This window comes from Diospyros lotus, chromosome 6 (genome assembly GCF_014633365.1).
Source record: "Diospyros lotus cultivar Yz01 chromosome 6, ASM1463336v1, whole genome shotgun sequence".
Classification (NCBI taxonomy): domain Eukaryota; kingdom Viridiplantae; phylum Streptophyta; class Magnoliopsida; order Ericales; family Ebenaceae; genus Diospyros; species Diospyros lotus.
In genome coordinates this window covers 1,768,474-1,790,913 of record NC_068343.1, presented here as the reverse complement: position 1 = coordinate 1,790,913, position 22,440 = coordinate 1,768,474, and the positions used below count along the sequence as shown (strand labels likewise).

Below are 22,440 nucleotides of genomic sequence, written 5' to 3'. Positions count from 1 at the left end.
CCACCTCGCTAAGAGAGAGAGAGGGGGTCGGCCATGGCCGACCCACACACACATTTATATATATATATATATATACACACACACACACGACCGCGGCCATGGAACCTCTACACCGCGAGGTGCGAAGATTATATATATATATACACACACAGTGGGTCGGCCATGGCCGACCCACACTCTCTCTCTCCGCGAGGTGGGTGGGCTTCCATGGCCACGGCCATGAAATCGTGTGTGTATATATATATATATGGTGTATGTGTTTGTGTGTGTATATATGTATATGGTGCGGGAGAAAAAAAAAGAGTTGAGGCTGTGGTCGGAAGAGGTAATGGATTGGAATTAAAATGGGAATTTGAAAATTAATGCATAATTTTGCATAGAGTGAGCTATGAAGAGTAATTTGTCGGGCTACCAATAGAATTTCCTGAAGTCAAAATGGTGATCCACTTCACATTCCGTCAAGTCGAAAGTTCGAGAATTACCTAAATACCCTTACATTTTGTATTTGACCAAGTCGGCCCACTGGCAATTACATTGATGATTGACCGACATTTGTACGAGCCGAATATTTTATATAAAAATTAATATTTTGTTCATATTTTACGAACATATCTTTTGCAATCATCATAGCAATATCGTTGGCACGACAAAATTTAAAGATGCCATTAATAAGTTGAGTAATTTTTAAATAATGAATATTATTGCATTTTTTTAATTTTCAAATGATCTAATTAATTAAATAAATATTTTAAAATATAATGTATTTATACATTAAAAATCACAATTTTCCCGTATCATGCTGGAGGAAAAATAACACGGTCCAGTAAGATATAACATAATAAATAGTTTGAAAAGTGTGTTTACTAATTTCATATTTTTTAAAATAGTGTTAATTTTGTTTTAATAAAATTTAAAAAAAAAGCAAATTCCATGACAGTACCATAGCAAGTTAAGGGTCAAATTTATATTTATATTTTTTTATTTTTTTATCTTTTTATAATTTTAATTATACTCCTAAAATTATATTTTTAATCAATTTAATTCCTATATTTTTATATTTTTTATACGATAATTTAAACATTTCATTATTTTAATTACATTATTAATTTTTTTTATCAATTTAATCTATATACTTTACATAAACAAAGTATGACATATTTTATCATCTCATTTTATCTTTTTTTTTATCTATAATAGTTAAACTCACTAAAAAATATAAATCTAAAAGTGTAATTGAAAAAACAAAATATTCGAATTATCACATAAAAAATTGTCAAAATATAAATATTAAATTGATTAAAAAATTAAATTTATAATCAAAACAACACAAAATTGAAATAATTATATGAAAAACAAAAACATGAAAGTAATGGAAAAAAACTATGAATTTGACCATGTTTTAAGCCACTTGATTTAACCACTGGCACTGGCACTGATCATGGCCTCCTCAGGTTAACTGGAGACTTGCAATCCCTAGGAATAACAGAATTAAAGGGTCTTACAACTTAACAATCAAGTTCAACAATGATGCATTAGAAAAGAACAATCTTTAAAAAAGAAAATGAAAAAATAATGGGTCAAGAGCTGAAATACTTTCCTGAAGGGATCTGAGAAGTGCCCAAAAACCCAGAACAAGTCTAGCCTGGAAAAGAGATTCCTATTCTGCCTTAATTTCTTGACATCCCAATATAGCATGGAAATCTCATTATAATCATCACACAGTGCAATCTTGTCCTATAATTTCAAGTCCTGTTAGAACCATAAATCTGCAAGGTCATGTTAGGAAACTTCTCAATCTAAAATCACTTTCAGCTGAGAACAAAGTAACAACAGTAGATGAAAAGGTAACATTCTAAGTACAAAAATCCAGGGTTGTGACAAGGACATTGCAAGTCCAAGGCATTGTCAGAAATGTTATAGAATTGAGGGGAGGACCAAATTGGCAAGTCTGAGCTGCTTCTCAGGAGGCAAATAATCTTTCAAAGAAACACAAGCCTGATGCATCACCAGCAGCAGGAAATCAGCCATATGATTCTCACTGCTGTCAACCGGCTGTGGGCCGGGCGAATCATCACCTCGTCTAATGCGCATAGCCCAATCATAAATTCTTTCTGTTGACGCCCACAAAGACAAAGCCACAGATTCGGCAACACCTCCCCAGCTGCTATCTGATAGAAGAGATGAAAGGGTAACCGGTAGGTCTCCCAGCACTGTGTGTTGGTCCACAATCAGGAGAGGCATATACTTTGACCAGCTACCACAGAGCAGACCTAGAAACCGCAGAGCCTGTGCAAGCGAGAAATATTAGTGCAATTTCAAACTGGATTCCAGTTGAAGGCAAGGAGAATGGACCTCTCATTGATGCTAGTTTATCATCATAAACGAATACGGTCGTAAGGAAGAAGATAACATATTGAAAAAATTGAAAATAAAGAGGGACACAACAAACCCCAAAAAAAGAGACCGGGGTATAAGCCATTTCATAACAGAATGAATTCATGGAAAACTGGTTTTTCAACAACTTAATATAATCAATAAGAGGAGAAGAAAAAAATCTGGCACTCTTTAAAATGACATCCAAAAATATACAACTGACATTCCAGTATCATTACCATAAACAGGGATTGACAGCTGAAAAATAACTGGATACCTATGTGCATTAAAATGTGGTTAGAGAAGGCTAGAATTATATAGGTTACCATTACATTCTAAGGTATTTGTGAAACAATTTTCTTGAACAGTTAAGACAACAAAATAATACAAAATAGTTTCCTTCAACATTAGTTACATAAAATTTCTCTTCTCAGAACATTGTGGCCCAATCTATTTTTATGTTCTATCATGCCAAAACCTCTCGTCCTAAACTTTAGTTCATCATATTTGATCTTTCCATCTTAAAATAACCTTCAAGAAAATAAACATGAAAACACAGTGGGATTTTCACTGAAATCACCATTTTGAATTAAAGTTGCCAAATGTTGGAGCATGCATAGAAACAACAAATGAAACCGTGATCCCACTAAGTGGAGTCAACTATGTGAATTCTAGCTCCCTAATCATCTCAATTTTTGGCCATAATTCATCGAGGTATTAGTGTTTGCCAGTAAGACTAGGTATGCCACTGAGTTCTGACCATCCCAATAAGTTGAACAAGTCAATCAGAAGACAGGATCAGCACATTTCAATTACAATATGCACTCTTTTTCAGAAATGTGCATGACATCTTAATGAATACTATCACCACACATTGTGTATCTGTGCCACACTAAACAGCCAAGGGTTTTAGGAAATTCCCGTCAGTTTCATATGCAATGGTAGCATATCCAAAGAATAGAGGGCCTACAGTGGAAGGGTAATTTGTTACACAGCTAATCTCCACCGCATCCACAAGCCACTGCCTTTTGATACTTCCTTCAACATGCTGCAGAGCATTTACAACTTCCACCAAAACATTCCAAACAACTGCAGGGATTAAAGGTCAAAATGTAATTTCATAGCAAATTTAAAAGGCAAGCAACAAGCTATCCAAAAAAGAGTCGAGCAACCAAAAAAAAAGCTACTTTTAATTCTGTAACAAGACAAAATTTTTAGATCCCATTTCCTGAATGGAATAAGCATATTGGAAATCCTCTAACTTGCCACATTTTCTAATTAATTTTTCTTCTATTTTTATTGATTAAATCCCCATTTTCACTTGATGGCAACTGTTCACAGAGCAACTGCTTGACTTAATTGATATGTTTTAAGAAGTTTCAGAACTTAAAACAATAAAATATAATAAGTACCCAATTAGGAAATTGGTCACAATTAGAGGACTTCTAATATACTTATCCCTTTCCTGAATTTATTGATTATTGCATGTAGTTTCCTCAATTCCAACTTGGATACCATTTTCTGGAAGACTAACCATCTGTTCCGGTGTTCAATATATAAGCTTTGAGTTTTCCTAGCTCACTCAATGAGAAGGAACCAATCTGAACTAGCCTGGCCCTTGCTTGAATCTTTTTCACTATCTCAGATAAGTCACCATCTCCATCCAGTAAATTTCCTTCTGAAACCTGTATGGGGCCATACAGAAGTTAAAGTTAGCGGAATAATGTAGAGCTCCAAAGATATGGCTTACAAGCAGATAAGAGATTAAATTTATTCGGGCAAATTTATGCAGAATAGTTTTCTTCTGGCTTTTTTTTACCCCTTTTATTTACTTGATTATTATTTTTTCTTTGTGATGTAGAGAATGAAAGGAAAACCTTTGTCTCTCGTGTAAGATTCATCCTAGACATCTGAATATGTTAGCTTACTAACAGGCAAAAAACGTTCCTATCCATGAGACCAGAAAATTATGTATGTTCTAATTTTGATAACTATTGGCCTTCAAGATATGATAAATAAAATAAAAACTAACAGTGACTGAAGATGACTTGAGATTGATTTGGTTCAGTTTCAAGGGACTTTCAATTTGGTCGAACATTCAAATTGATGAGCCTGACCTAGGTGGGTTCCTTCCACTCTCTGCACAAACCCAAACCAGGTTGTGTGTGCCCCTATACCAACCAACAAATCTCTAAGAGAATTACTCCAGTAGGACATAGGAGATCCTGGTACTTTTATATGTTTATCCCAGGAGGCTGATGCTTTCATATGTTTATCCCACGACAAGGGAGGGGGAAGTCTTCTGAAGATATCGGCTAAAGGAGAACAAATTTAAGCCACATATTTAGAAAATAATTATCATAAATATGGGAACAAATATACTGCTAACTTAGGTACCTGGAGAAATTCATATAACCAACCCTGCCGAGCCTTTGCAAGGCATCTAATAGCCTCACACCACTCCACTGAATGCATCTGCTCCATCCCTAGAAGAGCAGCTGACTGCAATAGAGGCAAGGAAGAAAAGAGGACCTCTAGGCAATTTTCCATCTTTGATACATACTCTTGAGTGTCTGGAGAAGTTTCATCCATACAAAAAGAAAGGCCCTTCCAGCATGAGACCCGCAATAAGCTTTTCTGCTCCACATGACAAATGTTCTCCAAAAGTAAAGAAGATAAAAACTTAGCCACATCATCAAAAAGTTTATCAAGCCTTGAACCAGAGAATATTTTTATCAGGTCTGCCAGATGAGAGAAAATCCATGATTGAAGATTCAGCTCTAGTGTCCTGAACCTGGACAGATCAGATAGTTCATCAAGGAAGCTTAAGAGTTGATTAAATTGGATTGCATGGGCTAAAGAAAAATGCAGGCACTCTTCCCTGAGAATTCCTCTTTTAGGAGTCAATTCACCCTCAGCAGTCTGACCCTCATATTTCATGCATCGTCTAATGATTGCTCCCCATTCCAATGCTGGTAATCTTGGAGCTTGTGATAGGCTCCGCAAAACAGCTGCAACTGTATAGATAAGTGAAAAGGTACCTGTCTGGAGTTCATAAAACCAGAATGAAAAAAAATATATATATATACATATCAGAGAGAAATGATTTTACGAATCCGCACAGACACAGGCAAGGGATTTATAAATAGTTCACTAGAGTGAGCAAAAAGGAAAAATAGTTCTCTGGTTTTAGTTGGATCAGTTGATATATGATTTGATTTAAGAGTACCAGCAATCTCAAATACTTCTGAATGTTGAGATTTATAAAATATGTGGAGCATCAAATACGTTAGCACAAGATAAGTTGGTAGATGGATTACAAGAATTAAAAAACATTAATAGTATTGCATAAAATAGGTTAGAAAAAGCAAACAATTATTTCTGCACAAGTGAATAAAAATACTAACAATTTGACAATAAAAGCTGACAGAAACCCTCACCCCCTGCCCCACATCAAACATGAAACAGGGAAATATTATGTGTGTGTGTGTGTGTGTGTTTGTGTTTGAAACCTGCGAAAGTTTATCAGAAGCTCCAGAATTAGCAGAGTTATGTGCAGTTCTGATTAAAAAATCCAGTAGAAAGAATTGCCTCCATAGAATTTCCAAATAATCAAAATAAAATCTAGAGGCTTACCCCCGGATAGTTCAAATGCATTAGCCACAAAGAGAGCTCCATGACTACGCCATCCTCCGGATATTTTTTAGCCGCCAGTTTCTGATCTGCAGCATCACTGGTAGAATGACTCTCAACATTTTGAAATTCTCTGGACCATAAACTATATCGAAGAAATGAAAATGCCCATGCTGCATATTCTTGGAGTTGGTGATCATCTGTGTTTTGAGTAACAAGAAACATCGCTTGTATCAACGATGTCAACTGAGGCTCCAAAACAGGACTTGAAAGTAAAGGACCAATGATTAAGAGAGATTCCTGTAAACATATAACATGAATAACAGAGAGAGAACCATTTAAATAATCAAGCACTCAAACAAACACCAAGCTTTGTTTAGCGTAACAACATAAAATTACCCTCTGGTTGTATGTGGTGTGCAAAGTTGTTTTAGGGTAATTATGAACATAAGTCCCAGCACCTGCTCCCAATGCATTAACAACTCCAAGCATCCCACCAAAATGGATAAGAGGAGGATGAGGATTGGTGTAAGCTTTCTGAAATAGGGCCAGCAAATCTTTTACTAGTTCAGCTTCCAAAGGATGCACACCTTCATTCAGAATGCAGGCAAGTGTGTTTCCTGCTCCAACACTAGATGCCATCAACAAGCTCTGATGGAAAATGCCTGATTTCTTAACTGACACTAGTTCAGAAATGAGCTCCCTGAAAATACTCATCAGATGGTTTAGTTCATTATCATGCATCAGTTCTACTCTCTGGCAGAATGCAACTAAATAAGGAAGAGCAAGACAAGACCCCACAGACAGCATTACATCCAAACTTCCACTGCTGAAACAGTTATCAGGTAAAGGATTTGAATATGGAATCTGTGATATGATAAAGGCTTTAATCTTACGCACAACTTCATAAGCTCCAGCTCGGTATAACGCGCCAACAGTACTCACCAGACCCAGAACAAGTCCTGCAACACCCCATATATCTTCCTCCATATCATCATAGTTCTTATCCAGTGACTCATAAGCTATATACGAATCAGTGTCATCTGAAGCCAGAGGGAAATTTGTAGAAAGACTTTCTAGAAGATCAGATAAAGGACTAAATTGACATATCATCTGACATAAGGCCCTAACAATTTTTCCCAGATAATCTACTTCCTGCATCTTGTAGCTTTCTTTTTCCAACTCGGAGTCATCAGAAACTTCTACTTTCATAAGAAGATCTTGACAAAAAAACCCCAGTCCAACTCCACAAGCTCCTTTTACAAGGGTGCTTTTGCTACAAGATGCAACCTGAGAGCCAGACAAAAGTTGATAGCTTAATTCTACTTTCTGATGCAAAATTAACATATGTTGATGCAAAATTAATGTACGTTATAACAATCATATTTCCTTTGACATAACCTTTAATTGTCAGTATCATTACAGAATGAGGTAGTAAGAGGGTAGCACAGTATAAATATTACTGAAAGTCACACTTACTTTTTAGAAAAGTATAACTTCATTACTAACTTGCCTAAAAAGTAAGTTTAATTCAGCAGTGAAAGTCACACTTGAATAAGTCATATCAAATTGCAGTACTTCATGAAAAAAGCATCAAAACAAGTGTGTAGTCAAAAACATGCTCATTGTGGTAGGAAGCAAGAACAGTGTACCTCAATAAGTGCTTTGATGTTATGGAATTTTTGCCTGTGATCAGTCACATGCAGACAACTTGAGACTAATCCCAGGGAAATAGCAGCTGACCACTGGCGATGTTCATGTTCAAACTGGAACAGCCACTCATGCAGGAACTTTGAAGCAGTTGACTTAACAGCATGGGCAGACGGAGGCAAGACCTAAAAATAGCGAAGATTATTGCCTAAAAACATCACCACAAACGTAATAACCAGAATTGATGAATTGGAAAAAAGTTCAGAGGCATGATTTACAAGCAACTCCAATCAATTCGGTTCCATAATGCTTATTGTCTTAATACACAAAGCCAATTTGATTGTGGCACCTACAACGTTTATTATTTCAATTGATGGACGAGGTTATAACTTAATTTTAACAGAAAGTGTGCAAAGTGAAGCAGAATTCACAAGCAGAGCCATGCAAGAAAAGAATAAATTAAGTTATTGAATTATGCACTTCTACACTCATTCTGGAAGCCCATGAACACTGCAGGATGAGTTACCCCTCTTACATTACAAGCAGTACTGATGTAGCATAAAGATCACTGCCTATTAGACATATAGATTCATAAAAACAAAAGAGAAGTGATAGAAGGGGGCAAAGAATGGATCACAGAGAAGAAAATCGCATATCTAATAGCAGGAGGAAAAAGAGGAGACAAGAAGGAGAATAAAAAATAAGGGATGCAGAAAACAGGAATCTGCAGGGACAGGAGAGAATTTTATGCAAAAAGCACGAGAGAGAGAGAGAGAAGAACTAATAAGGAAGAATCTGACAAGAAGAAAGGATAAGCAGCAATAGAGCAGTTGTAAGAGATGAGAAGGAAAAGGCAAAGAAAATAAGGAGGACGCAGGCAATAGCAGCATATGCTGAAACAGAGAAGAACAAGAGAAGGAGAAGGAAGAAAGCAGAAGAGAAGGGAGAGGGAGAAAGCTCAAGGCCTGTTTAGCTTTAAAAAAAGCGTTTTCCAGTTTCTCATTTTACAGAAAATTTAGAAAACACATTCAATTGTTTAATGCAGAAAACTATTTTCATATTTAAAATCTGAAAAATGTAATCAAAATGGTTAAATAAGTATGTGTTCAATTGTTATATAATGAAATATCATAATATTAATAATTTTAATTAATAATATTATACTATTATTGTTATTGAAATTAATACTGCCAAGACTAGATTGTGGGATCTGCTTGAGTAAACATTAGCATAAAGTTCTTACCTCACAAAGTGCACCAATGGCTAATGCAATGTTTTCTGCAGATCTAGGAATTGATTCCTCTGCTAGCCTTCTAATAATCTAAAAGATGGGAGGGGTTAAAGAGTTATATTATTCTTTACGCATCATCCATCAAACAAAGGTAGACGAGACTATAATGTAGTACATCCATTTTGGAGGGGTACAGACCTTTAGAATACCATTAGCAGCTTTAGAAGTTTTGTCCGCCACAGTTGACGGCGCTTTACCATCAAGGAAGATGGCACAAGCTCTTAACCAACGTTGCATGAAGGGTTTCCAAGATTGGAGTGAAAGAAGTGCAATCAGAATATTTCTTGAGAGGTGCAAAGACATGGATATCTCCACAAGTGCATTCTCATATTTAGCATGCACTTCCTGTAATCCCTGAACACTAATCAATGCAGAATAAGAAAGTATGGTAAATCCCATGCAAATATCGCATTTTAAAACATAAATATACTAATCTTACTTTTGATATCCCTTTATCACTTCCTTAGGAGCCAAAGAAAGGCAAAATAGAGCTGCACCAGGTAACTTTCTAGCTCCATCAACATTTCCTGCAAGTGAACTGTTTATAAATCTCTGGACATCCCAATTACATATATAAATGTGCATATCACCAAAATTGACAAGTTTGTATTTCACAATCAGATCAACCACCCTCACCCAGACTTTCTAGTTTGCCTGAACCTACTCACTTAAAATATCATCATAAATTTACATCTCTCGGAAAGATTTTATTTTAAATATAGCATATTTCACTTTCTGGCCTTCGTAGCTGAAGCATTTTCCCAGGCCCTCATGACCACAAAAATCAACCCAGGAAAACACACACAATATATATACGTGTGTGTGTGTGAGAGAGAGAGAGAGAGAACAACAGTAAGAAGCCAGGTGCATAATTACTGGCTATGTCCTAGCAATATGTGGTATCAAGAGACTTAGCATGCAGAAAAACAATCATAAGATGCCACAAAGATGATACTCCAAAAACTTGCTCTTATTCTTAAAGTTATTTCTAACAAAAAGGAGAATAGAAAGAGAGTAGCATTTTATTGGGAAGACACAAACAAAGGCTTCACAGAATTCAGTTGATACCTGAAGCAAAAATAGCCCGGGGGAAAACTTCCAACAACTTCTCAATTTTGCTTCCAGCAACTCTTTTCTCCTTCACAAATCTTCGCCTTGTGCTGAAGAAAAATGATAAAACGTCATTAGTTACCAGCTTCAATCATTTACTCCAACATTAAGCAGAAAGACAACCAAGAATTATTCTTCATTACGTGTGCTCATATGTCATAATCTTGACTTCAAAAGCTTCCATAGCCCTTAGTACTTCAGGGTCAGTCTCGGATGTAAACAGCTCCATGTTCTTTTTCTTAAAATCTGGAATGCTTTTCTGAATTTCTAGCACCTGAAGAAACACATTTTGATTAAAGTAAAACATAAAAATTATTAACCGAGCTTAACCCAAACAAAATACAGGGAAATAAAAGAAAGTTCCAAGAAAGAATGAGTCAACACATATGATATAAGCTTTGACGAAACCAACCTCATAATGAGTTAATGCATCAAAAGCCGCGACCCTGGCCTTTGCCCATACAGATTCTTGACCATGGTGTCCAGAGGTGCCAACACCCCATAATATTTGCAGAACAGTTCTTGAAGCTTCAGGATATGCATTGGCATCCATTGCACCCCATCTTAAAAGAAGACATGTGCTGCCCATAAAATGAAATTATCAGTGTATCAACTGTCAATATTTGAACAAATATCAGGAGAATGCTTAATCATATGATCAACAAGAATAACCTTGAAAAATATTAAGCAAGCATTGAATTCAGTATTTAAGGAGTGCTTACATAGGTATGGTTTTTATATCGTTTTGATAAATAAATATATAATAAGGAGAAAATGGGTCAGAAGGCATATGCAAATGGACCGAAACCTGTAATTCCATAAAATCAACAACAGTCCAAGAATTCTTTCTGCCTATTAAGGCATCCAAAGTAAAAGTCATCAAATCATAAAACATTGCTACAGGTTTTACAAATGTTCTCTAATCCTGTTTTCATTAACCCATAAAACATGCAAGAGGGATTCTCTTACAAATTGGTCAGTGAAATCAAATAAATATTCTTAATACTACAGAAGTCGATTGAAGTACCAAGTTGTCAAGCAATTTGGCAAACCAACATGCTTGCTTTTCCAAGAATTCACAGTTGAAAGGGATGAGAAATAACAGACCATCTCCACCCTCCACCAAATTATGTTCAACCAATTTCAGCTTCCTGTCATAACAAGCAGATGCCATCTTTCTCTTTTTATTTCTCTGTTGCAATTGTGTTGTTTTTCTTTTTCTTTTCTTTTCTTTTTGTGTGTGTGCATGTCGTGGGATAACAAAGCCAAGAAAATAGAATGCCCTATACTTTATAATTCCTCTAAATTGGAGGTCAGTAGTACTTCCAAAATCCTCCACATTTTCTTCAAAAATAATAAAAACAATAAGATGGTGCTAAGTACAACAAAAGAACAGTCATAACAAGCATCAAAAGAAGTTCAAAGTTCAAGAACAAAATAATTTTTTAAAAGAAATTATACAAAAGCCATGCATACTAACCTGTAAGCAACATGCGGGTCTTTGGAGGAGTTAAGCACATGCTGGCAGATAACAGCCCAAGCAGTGTAGAAATCTGCAATGTCATTTTTTTTATAAGTAAAAAATGGAGTGTCTAGTGTGTGTGTGTACACAGAGATGGAGAGCGACTATTAGCAGATCATTGAAGGTATGATTCAAAATGTCAAAAAACATTACAAAAAGGAATTAGGAACTACACTAACAGTCAGCATTAACTTTGTATCATAAAAGAGATCACTAGCAGATAACTGTTATCATCATCATCACAAGAATAATCCTCCCGGCGGGGTTGGCTGCATAAATTTGCCTAGAATACATGTTGAAAAATCCAACAATTTTTATACTGGCTGTCAACTACCTATTGCAGCCCTCCTTTATTTGGGCTTGAAAGCGGCTGTAACAAGGAAGAATACCTTCAACACTAAAAGTGTCAAGGGGAATATTCAACCCAAACGCAAAGTACAATAGCAATAAAAGAAGATAACCTGTTGATAAAGTACAATAGCATACCAATTGCATCAGCCTCACAAAGATGGGAAAGACTTTGAAAACCAAGAGCTTGAACTACAGGGTCTTGGCTCTCAATGCAAGCCTGTTGATTCAAAGGTGAAGTTAGAGAGCTTGAAGTGGTATGCAAACCCTCCCTCCCCCACCCCACTCCCCACAAAAAGAATTAATCGAGATACACAAGCACATAAATATAACTTAAGAAAAACAGAAAGAAGTTCATGGAGATACCCACTGAAACAGAAAGGATAAGATCCACACCCCTATCAGGATTTTTCCTGCAAACATCCCGCACAGAAGCAGCCATGCTTACACAGATACTTCTTTCAGACATGAACTTAGTGAAACCTTGCGGGTGCAATACTCCCTACCAACAAGAACAAGGGAACAATTACAGGAGACATATCAACAAGAAGATTAAAAGAAAGGGTGTAGTGATGGACAATGCTAGTCACTAATACCAGACAGGTATAATTATTATTTGTCGGTTTCATATACAATGCTACACAGGTGTTCTTGTGGATCCTTTTGAAAACTTTAAAAAAGAGCATGTAATAGAAAAGAAAATATGTAAGAAAAAATTATAGAATGCAATAAGTATTACTACCATTGTGTTCAGAGAGAAATTCAAACACTAACTGTGAAAGTGTTGTTCAATAGGCTGTCATGCCCAGAGGTTTAATGTTGCACAAATATCACAAGCCAGAAACCAGTTTCTCGATGATATTACCCATAATCACAACTGAATAGTTGTACATTTAACCAGGGAATAGCCTACTTTTTCAATAAAATGAAAAGTAAGATGACTGAGGGAATCATGTAGATTTAAAAAAACAGCTAAATTAGAGATCAAAATAAACCCCCAAACAAGTCAAAAAGTAGTTTAATTACATGTTCTACAAACTATGGTAATGGCATCCCCAAGTAGCTAATACATTAGTATAGAAAAAAATATAAATACCTGGTGTCATAAATATCCAAATTTGATTTCATAAATCTTGATGTTCTATTCTTTCCATCACACTATCTAGCTTCACTAGTATAAGAATAATTGCATTGCAGGACACAAAAAGAGATAAAGCAGAACAAAAATTTTACCTGCAAAGTCCCAAACACACGATCATTGATATCCCAGGTCTTGCAAAGCAAGCGCGTAGCAGTAGCATATAAAACTCTAGGTATGAGATAAATAACCATCAAGATTGCAGTAGAATAATTTTTTTATGAAAGCAACAAATTGAAATATTATACATACAAAATTCAATAAGATGACATTGTGAAGAATGCTAACATTTTTAAGAACAATTTAATACACTGCAACTATCCAGACATGTATAATTTCCAGAAGGAACATACGGTTTTGCATCCTTTTGAAGCATGGGCAAAATAGTCTGGATAATGAGCGGTATCATCGCAGAATGAGAAGCAAGTGATGGGAGAATGCCCATAAGTTTTATCTGCATCCAAGTTTCTGAACATCTTATTGCAACATAAGAGCTTGGGTGGTAGTAGTAGTAGTAGTAGTAGTAGAGCAAACATAAGAGCTTGTGTAACTTGCATCAAGTACATGACAAATGGGATTAAGCTCAAATTTAGAACTTACCAACATGTTATGAAAGTTGATGTCTTTGTATTTACCAGAAAATATATTGTTGTAGAATAAAATGGCTAGCAACAATGGAACACCAAGCTTAGGATCCATAATGCCAACAACCGCCAAGAAATCTACAGCTGAACTTCCCATTGTACCATGCATGACCAAGATGCTAGCAATTGCACTTAGTAACACAGGCATTTCTACAAAAAATATATATATATAAGTAAAAAGTTAGTTCCACCCTAAGACAGCACATATACCAAACCAGTGACAGTTATTGTAAACTAATAATCTCTACTTAAAAGATATGATAGCATTTACCAGCAAGAAAGGTCTCTTGAGACCGAGATATAGGTAGTGAGGACTTCCTTCGCTCAACAATAGACAGCGCGTGTTCCCTCAGCACGGACATCCAGGTTTTTGGTACACTGAGCATATTTTTTGCATTGCTTCCATCATTAAAGGCAAAATTCAGAAAATAAAAACTGGGCAGCCATGGTTTATCCTGGAAAATATGGAACATAAAAGCAAATTTATTAGGGCCACATAGAAAGAAACATAGGACCCAGATATCATATCTTAAACGCTAAACCCTGACTGCCATATGAAATTCATATCCCTCATTCATCAAAATTGCTTCTTCTGGTAGATATCCAAATACTCACAAGTTAAAGATATAACATTAAATTCCAGATCCAACTCACATGATCTCAAAGGTTAAAGTTACTATAAAGTGAGACTACACGTTCCGTCAGCATAAGTTGAGAATAAGGCACAAGACAAGAAAGAATTTAGTAATTGACCAAACAAAGAAGAATATTTGCAATAAGGAATTGATAAAAGAAATGTGATGCAATGGATGAGTGTTCAGTAGCCAAACTTCTTGCTCTTTCCAATCAAGGTACAAATGCAGTTGAGGCAGTAGGATGATAATATAAGAAATTCAAAAATGATAAAAAAAAAAAAAAAAATTGTGAGCATTTTTTCTCAGTTCTCGGGAACAAATGGAAACTCCAAAGAACCAGCCGAGGAAATACCTCTAAACTTTCATGCCTGCCCACAATGTCAATCAAAATGCACACTGCAAACTCCAAAAGTTTCATGTCAACATTGAGTATCTCCGGTCCCTCAATATAGGAATATTTTCAATTCATAACCCATTATTTACAATAATGGAATCTCCAAGAGATTTGATGACAAATATTTTAATGTTTGTGTAATGATCTCCAGTTAACAAAAAAGAATTAAATGTTTTAGGCCATTCTACTTCAAAGTGTTGTAAAAGACATTAAGGTTTCTAGATATTAGAGGATGCCAATTATTTCATACAAGCAACAGCTACAATTCCATTTAGCAGATTCCTAATAAGACCCATCAAATACAAATGAAAGTGTTGCGGGAAAAGGCCAATTAGAAATGAACTTTTCAATTTTTGTCAATTTAGCCCCTGAACTTTTTTTTGACTCTTCACCCCTGGACTTTTCAAATGGTTTAATCCAGAGGTGAACCTGAGCTTAAAAGAACTAGCGTTTCAGGGGCAGAGTTAACCATTTTGAAAAGTTCAAAGGTAAATTTGAGCCAAAAAAATGTTCGAGGACTAAACTAACCAAAATCAGAAAGTTAGCAGGCCACTTGGGCCTTTTTCTCCAAAAGTTATCAAGCTGCACAATCATTGAGCAGACAGCTTAGTATCAATTTAGTGCATGCCTGCCAGATATATGAAAATAAGTTTCGAGAACTAAAAACAACTGATAAATTATGCAAAGTGCAGATATAGGCATCAAAAGTACTTATCAAACAAGAAAATATGCAGTCCAGAGCCACTCAATTCTTGAAATCATCAGAAAAATGTTGAGAAATGAAGAAGTTACATATAACTTTCTGCTATAAGTAATGGAAGCCAGACCTGAGTCCATAAATACTGTAGAAGCCTAAAAATAATAGTTTCAGGTCTGCTAATAGATGGAAATTTTCCTGGCATGTGCATTTTCTTCTTGGAAGCAACCAGCAAGTTCACTAAAGGCGATTCCAACATGGAAAGGATATCAGATGCTTCTTGTTTAATAGACTTAGAAGGAGATGAGACAAGGTTGATGACAGGAAATATGAATAAGAGCTCTTCTCTCAAATTAATTGCGGCCACATGTCCTGCAAAGTAAGTAAATGAATGCATTTTGTCAGCGGAGGAAAATTGGAACAAGAATAAAGCACAAAGCTAGGACAAGAAAATCCAGTATACATCATGTGCAAAGTGGTGGCTGGAGGTCTAAAATTCATGTAGCTGACCCAGCTGGTTTTTTAGTGAACTGGAAGTGAACAGTTTGAGGTGTTTTTTCTCTCTCTTTTTTTTGTTTCTCTATTTTATTTTTAAATGTAAAATAATATAATAATAATTTGAGATATTTGGAATGAGTTGATGTCCACTATCTAGATAACATCTATCCTTTTGTTAATATATGCATTATTTTTTTCTAATTTTTTATTTGTAATTTAAATATTTGATCTTCAGTTTTATTTATTTTTATCATAGATTTATATTAATATTGTTGTATAAACTTTTTTCTAATTATAGGCAATGTTGCTTAATACATTTCTAAATCTATTTAAGAATTATATAATGAATTTTATTTTTTAAATGTTTTAAATTAATTAATATTAATTTATTTATTTATTTTACAAAAATACATTTTGGCTCAACCTCCGTGAACAGTCACTTTTCCGGTTCAATACATCAGTCCGATTTTCTAAACTTTGCTGCAAACCCATGTTAAGAAGCAGGATTCCTCAGTTTGAGCCATCCCCTTGAGGCAATACCCAGATAATAGGCCCATATACTTCATTAGCCAAAGAAAATGAAAATCGCTGTGATTATGAGTCTCAATTTGTCAACTTCTCTTTAGGAAATAGTAACTTAAGATGCCCTATACATGGCACATGCCTGCATATGATGCAAATGTAGTAAATATTTGTTGAATATAGGCCCAGAGGGCCCAGCATAAACTATACTGAATTCTAAACAACAGAAACAATAACCTCGTGTTGATGGGCACCATTACAATGACAAGGCCATAATAAACCCACTCCAAGGAAAGATGACAATTCCTCATGAGAGGAAGCTCCTTAATCATGCCCAAGCAGCATTGCCCTCTAAAAACTGAGTGATTCTAATTGTCCACCCAGAGAGAGAATCATTCCACTTATCAAGCCAGTTTATTTTTATATATTTTGGAAACTACACTCAGCAGTGTCCATTTTCCAACTTGGACAGGCAAATTAGAAGTGCTAGTGGATACTAATTACCAATTGAATAAACCTGCTGCCGCTGCTGCTAGTTCTCTGTATCTAATTCCCCATAGTCATTAAAGCCATCGCCTATTTTAGCTACTATTAACACTTTCAGTAGGGGCGGTGAATGAAAACAACAAGAAGTAATCCCACAAGGTTGAATCAGCTACCTAGATTCTAGCTCACCAATCATCTCGTCCAAGTTTAAAGTATCTGATGATAGCTACACTAGCTGTTGGCTACTTTACATAGCCTTCCTCTTTTATCTGATCTTTGGATCAACTGTGAGGAATAATAACTTCAATGCCAAAAGTAATAAGGGGATTATCCAATCCACAATCAAAGAGAAGTTGACAAATTGAGACTCATAATCATATATAATTAGATTTCACAACATAAATATGTATCAAATAATAGGGTGCAAGCATCAACAGTGTTGCACCAAACTGAGAGCCATCCAGCCCATTCCCGTGCTAGTAAAAGATGTACGTGATTAATTAAATCAAAGTAGAAGCAATACCAATACCATTTTCATTTTTCCATTTCAGAAGGAAGTGAAGCAGCTTCAAGATAGATAGCTGTTCATGTTCAAGCTCAGACTGTAACAAAGTTGTAAACAAGGATAACGTTACTGTTGACAGTTCAGGTATATAACTCAGGCCAAGCTCTTTCTGGGCATGCACTACGCGCTTTATTACTTCCACAATAGGCTGAACTCCACCATAACATTTGTGACAATCAGGAGATAGTGAAACAACAGTCTCTACCAGTTCAACACCACAAAGTTGAGCCTCGTGAACCAGCTGCTAAAATGAATGTTACAGATTAAGACAGATGAATCCCAAGTACAACATAAAACTTCTATAATTGTGTATTGTCGAACTCAACAGTTAAATCTATGACAAAAATAAAGATCAAGAGAAGTGAAGGTGGAAAAGGCTTAGAGGATATAATGAGGTGAGATTTAAGACATACCGATCTCATTCCAACCAAGTGTGTCAAAACCACAACATAGACACCTAAAATGCACTCCACTGAATAAGAAATATTTGAAAACTCCTGCAAAAGGACAACACATTATTAAGTTGTGTAAAACTATATATGTCAACCTTAAAAGATTTATTCTAAAGGAAAACCGTGATACTCACATCCGAGTTCTTTCCAGGAAAATATTTTAGGGATCCTGCCAAAAACTTAAGGACTGGCATTGCTTCCAGAGGAAACGAACAGCACATGGATGCCATTGATGATATCAAATCATTCATAAATGTGGACAACGAACCCGAAAAGGGTAATCTAATAATTGAAAAGTTCAGGAATGGTCTCAAGAAGTTGCAGACTTTCACTATTCCCAATTGCTTGTTCTGCGCCATGAACAGAAGCACTTGTTGCGCAAGTTCAGGCTGTACCTCCCTTCGGCAAGAAAGAACCTGCAACCCGCAAACCCATCAAACCCGAATAGCAATAGCAAAATGTTTTAACAATCATTATAAAATTGTTAACAGAGTCAGGGGCATATCAACGAAGGGCACTCAGTTGCACATTTGAGACGATCTATACAAAATGAGAAGATTTAAACCTAGTTAAATTAACATTCATGTGGGCGCCAACAAATATGCAAAAAGAAATACCCGAAAAGCAAAATTGTTCAATTCACAAATGACCAATACATAGATGAAAACCAAACAGAAAACAAATTCAGTTAATTCACAAATGAGCCAATCCATAATTGGTTTATCCACGGATGAGGACTTGGGAGATAGAAAACCAAACAGTTAATTCAGAGTTAATGTGCTCCAGTGGACTGATACTCTTACCTTAACAAAAGGATGAGTCTCCGACGAGTAAAACCGAAACGACGAGCTATTTTTTTGAAACCCATGCCTGACGAGAAACCCTATACCTTTAACGAACACATCTACGAAGCGTGAATCGCAACCTTCGAGTGCAGACTGAAGTTCCAACAAGCCGCGGGACAGATCGAATTTGGAGTCCTTCACGAGGCGGCAGAGCTCTCGAACCGACTGGTCGACGACGGCTGGTGAAGTCGAGCGGAGGCACTGGGAGATAACGTCTCGTTCGGGGCCGGAGTCGCAGCCCAGGGTCGGCGGGACTGATCGGAGCTTTTCGAAGATTGAGATTACGGCGAACCTTTGCAGTGATGGCTGAGGATGCCGAGTTCTCTCGAGCAGAGAGGAATACGAGGAGTCCATGGCGGGAGACAGAAACCCTCCCTCCGACGTCTTCTGAGCTGTTTTGACGGTGCCGGAAAACCTTTACTGGTCACATGCGTATAAGATTTAAAAATGATTTTTAAATGTATTTATTTAATTAATATTTAAGATATAATACATTTAAAATCTAAATTCTACTTGTAAAATACAAAATTTAGAATATAGAATTCAAAGTTGAAAATTAAAACCTTTAATAGTCACATGCTTTTAAAAAATTATATCTTTTATATGTGATATTATCAATTTTTTTTTACAAAAAACTGTAAGATTTTATATGAAATATGAGTTATTGGGGGATTTATTAGTTGTGAGTTTATAACTCTGTCTGTATAATTTTTTAAAATATTTTAGTTATTTAATTTTTAATCATTTTAAAATATTTGAATTATTAAATAAGTATTAATAATTTTAATTTGAAATTACACTATTTATAATTTTATATTTTATAAAATTAAAATTCCACTTAAGTCGAATCTAAGATTTGAGTCCCGTCGACGAATTAGACACAAGTCCCAATAAATTAAGCTTAACTTTAACTTATATAAATAGCAAGTGAAATTTAACTTAATTTACTATAATAATAAGCGGGGTTAAGCTCAACTTGTAAAATAAATTTCAAATTCTTATGTAGATTATTTATAGACCAAATTAACATTTTGAATAATATATCCAAATCCATCATTTATAATTGAAAGTAAGTCGTATAAATATAACAAACAAAGTGATTGCAAAAATTATTAGTTTATCGCCTTCTTATTTGCGTTAGTTCTATTGTTATTTTATTTTATCATATGCTATTAAATTTTTGGTTGACTTTTGTGTATTTGTAAGTCTGGCTAAGTTATCATTTTGTTTTTTCCTCCTATCAGGATCACCTCCCGTTGTTGCTCGTTTATGTTTCAGTCTCTTTATTCTATTATTTTCTCCATAATTTGACGAGAGCATTGTATAAGAGTAGTTTATGACTCAATTTATCTCTTGTTGTTAGAATCTCGATTTTACGCGTACGATTTTACGATTTTATAATTTGAAGACTCCCAAACGATTCAAATCCCATGTAAAATTCAATTTGGGATAAAATCCTATAAAATCTCGATTTTACACGTACGATTTTACGCTTCAGAGATCCCCAAACAATTTTACGATTCAAATACCTCTATTGATTTAAGTTGTAATTTAGAGGATGCTTCCAACGTCTCAATGTCACATAGCATCTGACATTGAAACTTATGCAATGAATTGTTATATTTTGCCTCTAAATTGGAACTTGATTTAACATTAATTACATAAATTTCAATGTCATATAGCATCTAACATTAATTGCATAAGTTCCAATTTACTTGATTTAAATTATAATTTTTACTTGATTTAACATTGATTGCATAAGTAAATCAAGACAAACAAGTAATTAATTAATGGACCACCCAACCCCAAATTGGGATATTATTTGATTTAATCAATGTTAAATCAAGAAAAAATTGTAATCTAAATCTAATAGAAGACATTGGAAGTATCCTCTAAAGAATTTTAAGCTATATTTTACCTCTAAATTACTTATATTTTGCTTCTAAATTGCCTATACTAACTTGCTAGTTTTTTAGCTATATTTGGGAAGTATCATTTTTTGAATTATAATAAGGAATAATCAAGTTATTAAATAATATTAATTTATTTTCTACAAAATTATATTATTATAAACATATATTTACAAAAATTAAAGGATATTTTTAATTATTTCTAAAATCTTACGATTTTACGATCCGATTTTATAGACCCTTTGTCGATCTCACTTAAAATTCCGATTTTAACAACCTTGCCTAACGCTATTCTCAAGCACTTGTGTGATTGTTATTGTTATTCTAGTATTATTTAGCTTTGCGTTTTTTTAACTTGTTTTATGTTTTTTGCATTTTTGTTATATTTTATTGTGAGTGTTGTCTTGTTTTTTTTTTAGTGAGATATGTCTCGGGTGACTCTTGTAAATGTTTGTGTGTTTTTTTGTGTTATTAAATTTGATTTACACAAAAAAAAAATATAATAAGAAGTCATTTCATCATTTTTACATTCTTATTCACTTGATATTTTAATGCTTAGAAGAGGTTATTGAACGTAATTAATAATTAAATTCTAAATGACATGAAATATTTATGATAAATCAATGCAATTTAAGAAAAATCAACGAAAGGACATCAATTAAAAATTGAAGTCCTGTTATCTTGTTTTTATAATGTTTTCAAAATTTAAAGACATATAAAATATGTTTATTTTCATATTTAAAAAATAAATAAATTTGTATAGAAAACTCAAAATAACTATTTTGATTGTTTTCACAAATATATTATAAATTTTAAAATTATAAAAAATATTATAGATAAAAAAATACGTTTTCAATAATTTTAAAATAAATACTCAAAATATAAAATTTAAAATTAAAATACAAAGATAATCAGCCTAAATTTTCGAATTGCCATCAGGGTGATTTGACATCTCTTAATAAATTGCCAGCTTCTGGACTCGATTTTGATCCATTCAGCCCATTTACACCTTCATTGTAAAGCGAGTAAAGGATAATTGGGCGGACAAATTAAAGGCCCATCAAGCTATTGGGTTATGGGCCTCGTTTCTCATGTTCAGCTGGGAAAATAAATGAAAAATTACAGTCGACTGAATGTGGGCCGAAACTTTACATGGGCCGTAATTTCATTTGGGTTTTTAACTTTTTAAGAGAGATGGTCCACAAAAATTTGATTATTTAAAAAAAACAAAAACAATTTATCTAATAAGGGAACGAACAAGGGGTTTGTCCAATTATTTTGACGAATTTGTATTTTTATTTAACCTTCTTTTTTATTTTTAAAATTAAGTTTAATTGGCTCTATTTAATATAATTTTATTCAACAGATAAAATTAATTATGAGATAATACGTTTATATTAATTTGACATATCAAACATCATATAATAATAATTTATTGTGAGACTTGTATATATACACATAACTAACAAAATAAAAAAGTAAATAGATTACTTTTTTATTATTTAAATATACACGCGAGTCTCGTAAATATTATTATTATATGACACTTAATATGGTAAGTAGCATTAACACACTTGATTTTACATATTTGAAATTGCACTCAATTGAATCAATTTAGACCTAATTGTCAAGATTAAAGTGATTGAATAAATTATAAATTTACAAAAAATATTATATTATTTTCATAATTAACCTTAATCTTATTTACTTTATTTTTAAGAAAGCAT

The 22,440-nt window shown here is 34.3% G+C and overlaps 1 protein-coding gene across 3 annotated transcripts; it reads right to left on the bottom strand.

Moving 5' to 3' along the window:
• Positions 1–1,638: 1,638 nt before the first annotated feature.
• On the bottom strand, positions 1,639–19,206 carry LOC127803849 (protein RST1). Of its 3 annotated transcripts, none has more exons than XM_052340420.1 (25): positions 18,762–19,206; positions 18,093–18,374; positions 17,920–18,003; positions 17,465–17,750; positions 15,566–15,807; positions 13,981–14,164; positions 13,666–13,859; positions 13,419–13,519; positions 13,161–13,236; positions 12,298–12,429; positions 12,066–12,147; positions 11,538–11,610; positions 10,470–10,638; positions 10,201–10,331; positions 10,016–10,107; positions 9,387–9,474; positions 9,086–9,308; positions 8,900–8,977; positions 7,659–7,841; positions 6,406–7,296; positions 6,010–6,306; positions 4,771–5,418; positions 3,908–4,058; positions 3,344–3,462; positions 1,639–2,286 (listed from the first exon to the last, which is right to left on the bottom strand). In XM_052340420.1, the coding sequence occupies exons 1-25, from the start codon at positions 19,155–19,157 to the stop codon at positions 1,915–1,917; spliced, it is 5,574 nt and encodes a 1,857-aa protein (XP_052196380.1). In that variant the 5' UTR covers positions 19,158–19,206; the 3' UTR covers positions 1,639–1,914. The 3 variants fall into 3 exon arrangements, with proteins under 3 accessions (XP_052196380.1, XP_052196382.1, XP_052196381.1); XM_052340422.1 differs by having other exon boundaries at positions 17,471–17,750; XM_052340421.1 differs by having other exon boundaries at positions 17,465–17,747.
• Between the last annotated feature and the right edge of the window lie 3,234 nt (positions 19,207–22,440).